The 13,224-nt window shown below is 34.7% G+C and overlaps 1 protein-coding gene across 2 annotated transcripts; it reads left to right on the top strand.

Moving 5' to 3' along the window:
- The first annotated feature begins 3,059 nt into the window (after positions 1-3,059).
- On the top strand, positions 3,060-12,709 carry LOC130995712 (AMP deaminase-like). Of its 2 annotated transcripts, none has more exons than XM_057921104.1 (19): positions 3,060-3,936; positions 4,450-4,616; positions 5,129-5,330; positions 5,482-5,657; positions 5,757-5,808; positions 5,909-6,036; positions 6,322-6,501; positions 6,637-6,704; positions 6,789-6,931; positions 7,442-7,503; positions 7,951-8,064; positions 8,664-8,804; positions 9,142-9,294; positions 11,082-11,135; positions 11,214-11,324; positions 11,411-11,584; positions 11,668-11,748; positions 12,104-12,202; positions 12,286-12,709. In XM_057921104.1, exons 1-19 carry the CDS (start codon positions 3,459-3,461, stop codon positions 12,352-12,354), a joined length of 2,652 nt encoding a protein of 883 aa, XP_057777087.1. In that variant the 5' UTR covers positions 3,060-3,458; the 3' UTR covers positions 12,355-12,709. The 2 variants fall into 2 exon arrangements, with proteins under 2 accessions (XP_057777087.1, XP_057777088.1); XM_057921105.1 differs by having other exon boundaries at positions 3,140-3,936; positions 5,159-5,330.
- Positions 12,710-13,224: the final 515 nt, after the last annotated feature.

Genomic DNA, 13,224 nt, shown 5'->3' with positions numbered 1-13,224 from the left:
AATGTATTTACTTTTTATTCCTTTAAACAAAGGGATAATATAATGAGGAATCGCCATGAGGAATCAATAGATGAAACAAACACACACTGACACAAGTAGTATCCAAGTGGCAAGTGTGGTGTGCCTTGTCGCCATTAGGAATCGATATCAAAATTGACAACGATGTATGCACAGAAATGCATGTGTGGTTGACAATCAGATGTGATTTGCACCACCGCTCGCTTCAATTTTGGAAGCTCCTCAAAATAGTTTATAAGTTGTTTAAGAACTTATAAGCTTTTTCAAAGTATTTGACAAAATAAGTTCCTCAATAGCTTATAAGCTCCAAAAATAAGCTCCCCAAAAAATAAGTTCCTCTATCCCAACTTATTTTTTTATAATCTCATATGCAACAATCTTTTTACAAATATTTTTCAACTATAATTTATTATTTTCATCATATATCATTTAAGTTCATTTTTCTTCTATTTTCTCTCTTTAAAAAAATATTTTCTCTCTCTAACTTATAAGTTCAATTATCTAAATACTTTGACAACTTATAAGCTCTTGAAACATCTTATAAGCTCCAAGAACTTATAAGCTCTTTAAAATAAGCTTAGCCAAACACCCTCTCAATCACCACATAATTTTGGATACCATGACCTCAAACTAGACTCAACCCAAAAACATACCTTCGACCCTCAAATTAAACATCCAAAAAACATAATTTGGGCTGATCCGATCCCATATTCTCTTCTTGGCCTCATGAGCTTCCACTGAGCTGTATTATACTTTTTTCGTCTCATAAGAGTGTGTATTTTTTATTATTTTAATACATCTCATAAGAATATGTATTTTTTATTTTTGGACACTATAACCCACCACATAAAACTACTAATAAAGTAGGTCTCTTTTTCAACTCATAATACATTAATTTACCTTATATTTATTAAAATTCGTGACATCAAAATTAATGCACACTCTTGAAAATTGAGGGAGTAAAATAAAACACATAAAAATATGGCTAAATATCATATTAAACCTTGAACTATACTCGCTTTATCAAAAATACTCTGGAACTTTTGAAATGCTCTCTAAACCCTCAAAGTATCAAGGTTTTATCAAATATATCCCGCATCTCTTTTCCGGCCACCAGAAATGTGACGAGGCTCATCGGATGCCACAATGTAGTTTAAATTCTATTTTTTAAATCCATGTCATTTTATATATTTTTTTTCTTAATCCATATCATTCTATAAATCAAAATCCATCCAGAAAATTAAAACCCAAACCCGCTCAATTCGCTCGTCAAATTCGTTGAAAACCCATTCGGAGTTACTTGCAAATTCGACATGTTTTCTTATTATGCAAATTAGATAGGTTTTGGGGGATAATTGTGATGGGTGGTGTTACGTGTAATTCATCTATACCTTTGAATTACTATAATAGCTCCAGTGGAAGAATCATCGATTCATTTCTTCTCCCCACCCCACCGACACAGACACAGTAAGGGGAAATCTTCATTTAATTACTTCTTCATACACAACCAATCCCAAAACATTTTTCACAAGATTGTACCGCATTACATATCGTTTTATGCATAATAAGACAACATGTCAAATTTGCAAGTAACTCTGAATGGGTTTTCGACGAATTTGACGAGCGAATCAGGCGGGAGAGTTTTCATTTGGGTTTTAATTTTGGGAGGATTTTCTTTTGAGTTTTAATTTCTGGATTTTGATTTATAGAATGATGTGGATTAAAAAAAGAGAATATAAAATGACATGGATTAAAAAAATATAATTTAAATTACACTGTGGCACCCGACGAGCCACGTCATGTTTTTGGTGGCCGGAAAAGAGATGCGAGATATATTTGATAAAACCATAATACTTTGAGGGTTTAAAGAGCATTTCGAAAGTTTCAAGGTATTTTTGATAAAGCAGGTATAGTTCAAGGTTTAATATGATATTTACCCTAAAAATATAATATTCCAATACGATACATACTGTTGAAATAATTTTTAAAAATGTCCTTAGATATGATTAAAAAGTATTGTTGATCACATTAGATTGAATTACAATATTCTTTTATCAAAAAGAAGGTTCACACGTAATTACCAGCTTTGCTTCTTTTTTCATTACTATTCATTTCGGAGGTTTAATTATTGTGAGGCTATTTCGTAAATTCGTAACGGTTTGATCAATTGAGCCCAAGCCCAGATTATATGTCACGGACCTCACGGTTGAGCCAGTTTTGGTTCTTTCCTCCTCGCAGCTCAACACTCTTTACTCTTGAATCTTGATCCATAAACTTTCCCACTATTGATGGAGTAGAATTTGGGCTAATAATCGGGCCTTATTAGATTTTAAACCACTCTGCTACCAATTTTGGACTACAAAGTATGTCGGCAGTTGCAAATTATTACTATGTCCGTTCGAGTTAAATTGATTAATTTTTTTTATATAAAATAAACATAAATAATAAAATATCTAATTATTTATTCATTTTGTTATCAAACATACTTAAAACACTAATTTTTTAAATTTCATACCGAATAGAAGTTGATCAACTTATTTGAAACAAAGAAAGTACATAACTTAATTTATGAAATATTTGGAAAATTTGAATTGAATTTATTTTAAAACTCAAACTGAAACTATCCACCGTCAATAATTATTTAATTAACGTTCTAAAAAAAAAGTATTTAATTAACAACCCATCTTTCTTCTTGTAAAGGAGCGGGAACTAACGAATTTATACAAACATTTTAGTCATGAAAGATAGAATTGCATATACTATTTCTTATCGATGAACATATTAATATTACTCAAAAGTTGGTGCATAGGACACATCACAATTCACAATCACATAATAATAGTGCAAATATTAGTGCACGTAATTGATTGTCTAGGCATATGCTGCCATGTGGCTATGCGTGACATTCCCTGTAAGCTACTAAGCTTAGTTTTTCAACTTGTTAACATATGACACCAGTTCATATACCAAAATTAAATTATTAATATAAGGAAACCCTAAGTTAGACACTTAAATTTGTTGCATCTTTTAAGTATTAATGTGGGTTTCAACAATTTACTTTTCGCCATTTCACAAAAATATTTAGGCTGGAGATTATGTATAAGCTACTCAAAAACAGACAATTCGCAAGAGTGAAGAGAAGAACTGCTTCTTCTTCTTCTTCTTCTTCCTTTTTTTTTGTTTTTCATTTTGGGTGTGCGTGTGCGAGGAGTAGAACTGTATTTTTATTTTTATTTTACTTAGTAGAAATGTATTTTAACAACACAGAAATCTAATCTGAAACGGGATTTAATTTAAATACTTTCAATTCAAGGAGTCGACTAAATTACCCTACTCTCCTTCATCACTCTACTTTCTGTGTATGATAATACAGCTGCATTCCTCTCCGCCTTCATTCATAAACCCTTAACTAAAACCTCCAAAACACACACACACACACGATGTTTTCGCCACCGCCACCGTTTTCGCCAGTTTCGTCCGCGCAGCTGGCGGTGGCGGCGTTGTTCGGCGCCTCCGTCATGGCTATTTCCGCGTTCTACATCCATAAACGCAGCGTCGATCAAGTCCTCGATCGTCTCATCAACATCCGCCACCGCCGCCACCATCACCTACTATCTGACGATGAACATTGTGAATTTTCGGATTTTGATGAGAACTCGGAGACTGATAGGAACGTGATTTTGTGGACAAGTAGAAATAAAGTGTTGAGTTCTTCTGAAGATCATATTAAGGATGGTGAATCTGACGCGGTGAGGGATTACCGAGTTTCATCTTCGATGCCTAATTACAGTATTCTGAAGAATGAACATGGCGGTGAGGAAGCCGGGACCGCTGTGTATCCGACGCTGCCGAATTCGTTGGATAAAATAGATTCGATTTCTTCGAATTTACCACCAGTCCGGACTGGTCAGAGGGATGGTATGATTCTTTATTTAAGCCATCTTACTTTGCCTTTCATGATGTACTTTTATGATGGAGTTGTAGGCATCGTTAGTGTTGAGTTCCTAAAATTTATCTTTGCCTGAAGTCCGATTTTTGTGAATGTGTTATCATAATTTTAGGTTCTAGGATGAAACTTATTTATTTAATTTTATCGTTTGTTTTCTAATGTATCTTGAGTTTTCCTCTGTGAGTTGGTTTTGAGCACTTTAATAAGGATAACATGATACTGTATTGCATTCTTAGTCCGGACATGTCTTAATAAGTCAAGTACTCTTTAGACATTAATATGAGGTTCTCTCTCAAAAAAAAAGAAGAAGATATTAATATGAGGTAGTTTTGATATAATGTATGCTGCTTGGAATGTATACTTTAGTAGTTTTAGGTTTAGTTATACAAGTTAATGGACGTAGTTTGTAGAATCGGTAATTTTTAATTTGTTTTTCTGTAGTTTTTGGAAATCAGCTGTTTTATTTGATTTGCTCCTTGTAGGAGAGGAGCAATATGTCAACCATTCTGGTACAAGTATGCGGGTTGGATCAGTTGGTAGACTTGTCACTCCTGGATCAGCCTGTGGTTATGCTTTTGAAAGAACAGGGGATTCTGACGATGAAGGAACTGAACTCGAAGTGGAAGAGGACGTCTTGTCCTATCAAAATGTAAATTTGATCTTGGATTTTGATTTTTCTTAACTACCAATGTCCTGTATGCGTGCCTATAAATATTTGTTTTCCTTTGGGGGGATGGTAGGGGGCATAAATTGTTTTTATTATTGGAGTGGGTGTATGGATATAAATGGACTTCTAGAAAACATTGCAGAAATATGGAATTTCCATTTGGAAGTCATTAACCTGAAATAGCTTGGGACTGGCTACGTATTGGTAAAACAAAGTATAGAGACTCTTGAACAAGAAACCTATATACTAAGTAAAACCACCAGTTGTATGTGCTTGATTCACACCATATATTGATTTACATCGCATTTCCCTTTTGTATTGCACCTGATCTTCAATCTCAAATGGCTATCTCTTTTTGGAGGCCTCATCTGCCTAGTCGGTCATATTCTCAAATACTGGTTTCTCTTACTTGTATCTCATTGCCTTTTTCCTCCTTTACAGCTCAACTATATCTTGGTTGATCGTTTCCGACCATTTTTCCTGTGAATTTGCAGGATATAAATCTAACAACTCAAAATCAACAGATTCTACCGGCACAAGCTTCAAATGGGATTTACATTCACGTTCAAGACTCTGAAGCAATTGTTACTGAGGCAAAGCCTGACACAGATCACGCTGACAGCAAAGTTGAAATAACTCTAGCAAATGATCCTGTATTTAGCAACAACACTTTTCCACCAATAACTACATTACACGGTATTTAAAGTTTCCTGTGGACCTCAAGGACTTCGTAAAATTTTATGTTGGAATCTTGTTTTAGCTCTTTGCCTGCGTGCTTGTTTCTTTTCTGGTGCTCATTCTCTATTACTAGGTTCTGTTTCTGATGCTCTTCAAAATATGAAATCAGACTCAATAAGTGTTGAAGAACAAGAAGTCACAAGGATGATTCGTGAATGTTTAGATTTGAGGGGAAAATATGTTTTCAGGGAAAATGTTGATCCATGGGCAAAGAGTACCGAAAAAACTGGTTTACCAGAGATCAGCAGTGATCCATTTAACTTTGTCCCTGTTGAAGCATCTTCTGTGAGTTCTCCTTGCTAAACTCTTTCAGAAGCTATCAAGTCAAACCTTTTACTATATGCCAGCTAATTATCTGGTACAATTTCTATGATGGGCAAACAGCATTTCTTCAGGATGGAAGATGGTGTAGTGCGTGTTTATGCCAGTGAAAGGGGTAAGCTTTGAGGAGCTTGTCGTGGAAATATACTGTATGCATCTCTCTTCTATGATTCCTTAAAGATTATTTACTTATTTATTTCCTTTGAATAATTTAGATACTGAAGAACTGTTTCCTGTTGCGAGTTCAACATCCTTTTTCACTGACATGCATCATCTCCTGAAAGTGATGTCTGTTGGAAATGTCCGCTCTTCATGCCATCATCGGTTACGTTTTCTTGAGGAAGTAATATTCGTTGATACCAATCTACTCCCTCCGTCCCGGTCCAATAGTCCCATTTCATTTGGGCACGGAGATTAAGAAATTTGCTTTTTGAGTGTAAAAGTGAGTAAAGGTGTGTGGGACCACATTGTTTGTAGTGTAAAATCATTACCAAAAATAGAAATGGGACTATTGGAGTGGGACGTCTTGAAAAGGAAAATGGGACTATTGGAGTGGGATGGAGGGATTACTATATTACATCTATGTTTACCATTTGTTTGGACGCTTAATAAATTTTACTCTTTGCAGAAATTCCGCCTGCATTTGTTGGTGAATGCAGATAAGGAATTCGTAGCACAGAAAAGTGCACCTCATCGTGATTTCTACAATATAAGGAAAGTAGATACTCATGTGCATCATTCTGCTTGCATGAACCAAAAGCATCTTCTCCGGTTCATCAAGTCAAAGTTAAAAAAAGAACCAGATGAGGTGCAAATCTTACAAGGCTTTGACTCAAGTTTTTCCATCTTCAACTAATGTGTAAATGTTTCAGTCACAGTTCAAGTTTTAGTAGAAGCCCTCCAGTTAATGCTCTAATATCATGTTGTCCTTATTATGTTGCAGGTTGTTATCTACCGCGATGGCCAGTATCTTACACTGAAAGAAGTCTTTGACAGCCTGGACTTAACAGGGTTGGTGTTACTTTATTCAATCTATATTTTCTCATGCCGTTACATCCAAGCAGTCTTTCATTTTAATGAACATGCTTATTGCAGGTATGATCTTAGTGTTGATTTGTTGGATGTGCATGCAGACAAGAGTACCTTTCATCGTTTTGACAAATTCAATCTCAAGTACAATCCTTGTGGACAAAGTAGGCTTAGAGAAATATTTCTGAAGCAGGATAATCTCATCCAAGGTTAGTTTCACACAGAAAAAATTGAAGCAAGCATGCAAGGTTTCAAATATGACTGAATTATAGGAAATTGATTTGTTGAAAACGTCAAACCCTTCTTGTTTGTCCAACAGTCTCTTCAAGATGTATTCTCTATATGAAGTCTTCACTTAATAATATGTGCTTTAGTTTCTGTGTCAAAGATGATAATGTGATTTGATCTATGTGATGAAAAATAGCATGGCCCTTTACTGATGATATTTTAGATTAGTCTTTCCTGTTTCAGGATGTGTAACAAACTATGAGCTTAAACTGAACCTGGGTAGTAATTGAATGGTTTGAATAATATCAACCAATCAAGTGGAAAAATTGAAAAGATGTGCACCAAGCACTTCTTCTCTGGTTCTATCTTTGACAGAAAATGAACTGCTTCTGTTTACTACAACATAACTTTAAATGCTTAATATATTGCAACCATGTCAATGTTTGTATAGTAGTTCGAAACGATGATTGAGTGATTTCTTCTCTTACCAGGACGTTTCCTGGCTGACGTGACAAAGCAGGTTCTATCAGATTTGGAAGCAAGTAAATACCAGGTCTGGTTGCATCTCTGGTATACTTTTTTACTTGTGAGGTGAATCTCGTCACATGATTTGGTATAGCTCTGATCTAGCATGCTTTTTTTTGTGTGTGTGTAATGCTGAGTTTATGAGAAAGATAAATGGACTCATGCTGGTAATCTGTTTAATAATTTGTGTACCTCATGCAATGGCTGTGTGTTCATTGTTTATTGGAATATTTCAATGTAGTCCTTGAAGAAGAAGAGTGCAGAGAGAAAGCATACATTGCAATTATACATGCAAGTGTAATTGTTTCTCTTTAACCAGATTTTACATATATCATTGTACTTCCTGTTTCAAAACGAGAGCCTTTTAGGTATTAAAAGTCCAGATTGAAGAATGAATGAATGACTGTTGATTTCAGATTACTCAATTACTTATTGGTTATGATATTAACTTCTAATTTCACCATGCTCCTTTCAGCTGGCTGAGTACCGAATTTCAATTTATGGGAGGAAACAGAGTGAGTGGGATCAGCTGGCAAGTTGGGTAGTAAACAACAGAATTTACAGTGAAAATGCTGTTTGGTTGATTCAGGTAATGTGAACGATTTAATGAATAGCTATCTCTTGTCCTAGCAAATTGAATCATATTGTTGACGGTTACAATTTCAGAAGTTCCTTTCTTTAGCATCCCTAGTTGAGGACATTCATTGCTGCTCTACTCTTCTGAGTCTTTTTATCCTTTGATCTCTGTACTGATTTAGGAATGAGTCTATTTTTTGTACTGGTCAATACCTTGAAAATCTACTTTGCTGCATTGAGATATCTGGAAATCCCACCAAGGAAGTGTCTACTGTCCAGTCCTGATCCTTGTAGAGGATGCAGAGTGAGGGAAGCTGACATCTCAACGCCTATCCTTCATCTGTTTATTTTGTTTTTTTTTTAAGTCATTTGATAATTTTGTTAGCTGTATTAGAGGACAACCTTGTTTGCTAAAGGTTTGTCAACTGGTTCCTGAAGGAGTAATGATGCTCTAGTATCATGTGTCTCTAGACATTGAGTTTCAAATTTATACCACAAATTATTGGAAAAGAACAGTTTCTAGTTTGTAATATAAGTTTTGCTGGCGAACTCACACTGATTGCTCCTGATGATGAATACTTTCTAATTAGTTTTCATGGTTGAGTTGTGCAGTTGCCAAGGTTATACAACATTTACAGAAGTATGGGAACAGTAACATCCTTTCAGAACATACTCGATAACATCTTCATTCCACTTTTTGAAGTCACAGTGGATCCAAATTCCCACCCTCATTTGCATCTTTTCTTATTACAGGTATGCTTTGGAAATTGAAATATTTACGTCTTGCTCTCAAAACATAATATCTTCATTATTACACATTCTGCATTTGCTTTGAGAGACAATTTCATGTGCAGTATGTGATATCTGCATAAAATTAAGAATCTTGTGCTAATAATCCCCACAATATGCAAATAGTTATTCCTATCGTCCATGATTACATTTTGAATGTAATAGGTGAACCAAAAACCATTTAAAGGTCCAACACAATAGATTTCTGTGGGTTTTGTTTGTATATGTTGTTTAATGGGAAATCAAATTTGTCTGTTTCTCACTAATTTTATTCTCTCGTATATGATGTTCTTTAATGTAGGTTGTAGGCTTTGACATGGTAGATGATGAGAGTAAACCTGAGAGGCGGCCAACGAAGCATATGCCAACTCCATCACAATGGACAAATGAATTCAATCCTGCCTTTTCTTACTATGCTTACTATTGCTATGCAAATCTCTATACACTTAACAAGGTTCGTCTGATTCTTTGGTTGAGTTTACTACATCAGATTGTTAAAACAAAAACTTCTTATTAGCCCCTGCAGCATTAGTATTTTTCATTATATATAACATTTACAGCATTAGTATCTGCCTTTTCATTTATATATATATATATATATAGGGTCAAGTTAAACAGAGAATGTTAAATATTTAGAGAATAGAGAAATCGTGAAACAAAAACGAACAGATCTACAAATTTAACGAACAGATCAATGTACCGCATGAACAGCAATTTGAACAGACGTATTTAGGAAAAAAAAAGAAAATCTCGCCACCAACAGGATTCGAACCCTGGGCAAATTGCTGTTCATGCGGTACATTGATCTGTTCGTTAAATTTGTGGATCTGTTCGTTTTTGTTTCCGATTTCTCTATTCTCTAAATATTTAGCATTCTTCGTTTAACCTTTCTATATATATATATATATATATATATATATATATATATATGGATGGATTATATTGAGAATGCTATCTTTCGTGAGAAATGAGAATGATTGTATAAGCCAGTATATAATGTTGCATAAGCTGCAATATAATATTGCATAAAATTTTTACATGGGTTCGAATTCTGGAGGGAGCGAAAATTTTATCTAATTAATTGAATTTCGTTATGCAGTCATTACAAGCAGCTTATGCAAATTACAAACATTTTATACAACATATATATTGACTTATGCAATCATTCTCCATTCTCACCACATTTGTTCATTCTCATTTGATCTTCTCCTTACATAAATATAGGGAAGGGCTACGATATAAACACTCTTAACATATAAAATACGAACTACCTAAAATGTATGAATTCTGTGTTCTATGAATTTGCTGTGTAAATGTATGAATTGCGAAAAATAATTTTTTTGGTACCTATGAGATTCGAACTCGGGACCATGAATTCATCCAACCAGGTGATGAATCAACCGTAGATCTTGATGATTTAAGGGCCGAAAATGGTTCTTATTTTATATTCTAAGGGGTGTTTTTATTTTTGCCCACCCCTATATATATATATATATATATGTATATACGGAGAAGATCCGTAGAGAACTGCAAATTAAGTAGAGAACGGAGAACAAATATAAAGTTACGAATAAATCTATAATTTCGATGAGTAAATCTATGTATCTTATGAATAAGTTATGGCCTGAGTTCGAATGCTGAGAGGGGCGAGATTTTATATATTTTTTCTGAATACACATATTCATTAGTTATGCGATATATTCGTTAAATTTATAGATTTATTCATTGTTATTTGTTCTCTACTTATTTGCAGTTCTCTACGGAATATATATATATATATATATATTATAAAAATTGTTTACGATCTGGCTATCTGATGTTCATGTATTTTATGTGTTTGTGCATGGTTCTCAGTTGTCACGAAAAGATGTGGTTCTCACCTGATGAATCTTTATGTAGCAGTATATTTTATGTATTTCATGTATTGTTTGTGCATATATTTTAATTGTTCATGAAATACATATTATTATTGGAAAAATCTTTATAGCAGTATTAGTCTTCTTCTTTGCCTGATGGATATTATATGATGGAACAAGTAGCTTAGAGTATTATTAGGAATTAAGAAATATAGCTATATTGAATGCAAACTAGAAACTGAGAGCACTGATTTTTATAAGCTAGCTAATCATATGCTCCCTTCTCAAAATTTTGAGATTTAAACTAACTGCAATTTGTGGTAAAAGTTGGATTGGTCCATACAAAATTGTGCCTAACATTTTTTGTCTCGTAATTTTCCCTCAGCTCCGTGAATCAAAAGGACTACCGACAATTAGATTTCGACCTCACTGTGGTGAGGTAGTTTTCTAATTTACCTTTCTCCCATATGAAGATACATTATACTTTTCCAGAATGCTTCTGAAACAATTCATGCAGGCTGGTGATGTGGACCATTTAGCTGCTGGGTTTCTCCTATGTCATAATATATCACATGGAATAAACTTGAGGAAATCTCCAGTCTTGCAATATCTATACTATCTAGCTCAGGTTTGTTAATCAACTTCATTTCGGCCAATGACCTTACTGACATGGGTGTGCAATCATTTATGAATGGGAACTGATTTGACTTTCAGATTGGTTTAGCAATGTCGCCACTCAGCAACAACTCACTCTTCTTGGACTATCATCGCAACCCATTTCCAATGTTCTTCCAGCGTGGCATGAATGTCTCCCTTTCAACTGATGATCCTCTACAAATCCATTTGACTAAGGAGCCTCTTGTCGAGGAATATAGTGTAGCCGCAAAGGTTTGTTGCTCTCTTCTTCCTTTCTCTATTACAAATGAATGCATGTTAGATAATCCTCTTTTTTCTCTTTTTTCTCTTATCAGGTATGGAAACTCAGTTCGTGTGACCTTTGTGAGATTGCGAGAAATTCTGTTTATCAGTCTGGATTCCCTCATGCTTCAAAGGTTAGAACTCTAAAATGTTGATTTACAGCAAAGCTATTAATTTGACATGTAGTGTTGCTTCTCTAAAATAAGTCTCAACAGATCCAAGGATTTAGTGAGTAATAAATCTGAAGTAAAACTGCTAAAAGAGTTGTTCATCGCTTAAAATATATGATCACGACTATAACTGCACTTTCCTTCTCTGATTGAACAGTAGTCAAAAGTGCACATGCTAGATATTCAATTTCAGTTGTTTTTTGCTTTGAACTTATCTTTCTTGTTTGTAACATTTCGTTAGGCTCCTAAATATTGCTGCTTTTTCATGTGGGGTCTCTTTGTTCAAAGCTAACAAGAATGATTTGAATTGTCTTGGTAGTTGCACTGGCTTGGAGATGATTACTTTAAAAGAGGCCCTAAAGGAAATGTAATACACAAGACTAATGTGCCCAATATTAGGATCGACTTCAGACATGAGGTGAGCTCCACTATTTCTTGCTCGTATAATTCATTATTTCGGATCAGATGAATAAACTAACTAATGGGTGGGATGTTTTGCAGACATGGAAGGCGGAGATGCAGTATGTGTATTCCGGGAAAGCCATACTTCCTGAGGAGATTGAACACTGACTCTGCATAACTTTTACACAGTTTTGGGTAAATTACCTCTCTCGAGATACGAGTATCAACTACATTTCGACTGGATATGCGTAAGGTTGATGAGTTGGACGATGCAGCGGCACTCTCAGTTGCAAAAGATGTGTATCTCTAGTTTGAGCAAGTATTTTCGCAGTGATGCCCTGCCAATTTTGCTTCTACAGATGTTTAGCTCAAATTTGAATGATGATTAGGATTCTGAATATGCAACGCTTTCTTCACTAAAGTCGGAGACTTTGATCTTCCTTACTCCTGTTGCACACTAATTTATTCTATGTATTTGGTTGATTAAAAATATCTGATATTATCATTTCTTTATTTTTATGTATTATGTGATCTAAAGGAAAATAAATACTTCGTCCATAAAGAGTATATAATATTGGGTTTGGTATGCTTTCGATAAAGTAGTTGGTGAATGTGTATTTAGTTGATAAAGGATCTCACCATGTAGAATAAGTGGTTGTGGTTGAATATAGTGTGGCTCATTGGTTGATAGAGGTAAGATGATTGAATAGAAATACTCTTGAATAGTATAAAGAACTCCTCTCACGAGGCCACTACAGCGAGGTGCTGTCCCTAATTCCCTTAATCTCTGGATACGCTCCAGATAAAACTAATCTAACTTAAATAAGAAAACCCTAAAGGCCCATGCTGGAACACAGCCCATGCACTTAAGCCCAAACTGACTTTAATTAAACTAAAAGCCCGTGCTGGAACACAACCCAAACACTTAAGCCCAAACTGACTTTAAATAATTAAAAGGAAAATACCGAATAACTCAAAACTAATAATTAACCACATTACGCGCTCCACGCGTATAAACTCTCCACGCAGGTTTCAGAC

Source organism: Salvia miltiorrhiza, chromosome 7 (assembly GCF_028751815.1).
Source record: "Salvia miltiorrhiza cultivar Shanhuang (shh) chromosome 7, IMPLAD_Smil_shh, whole genome shotgun sequence".
Classification (NCBI taxonomy): Eukaryota; Viridiplantae; Streptophyta; class Magnoliopsida; order Lamiales; family Lamiaceae; genus Salvia; species Salvia miltiorrhiza.
Note: the sequence above shows the minus strand (reverse complement) of the source record. Positions and strands in the feature narration are given on the sequence as shown.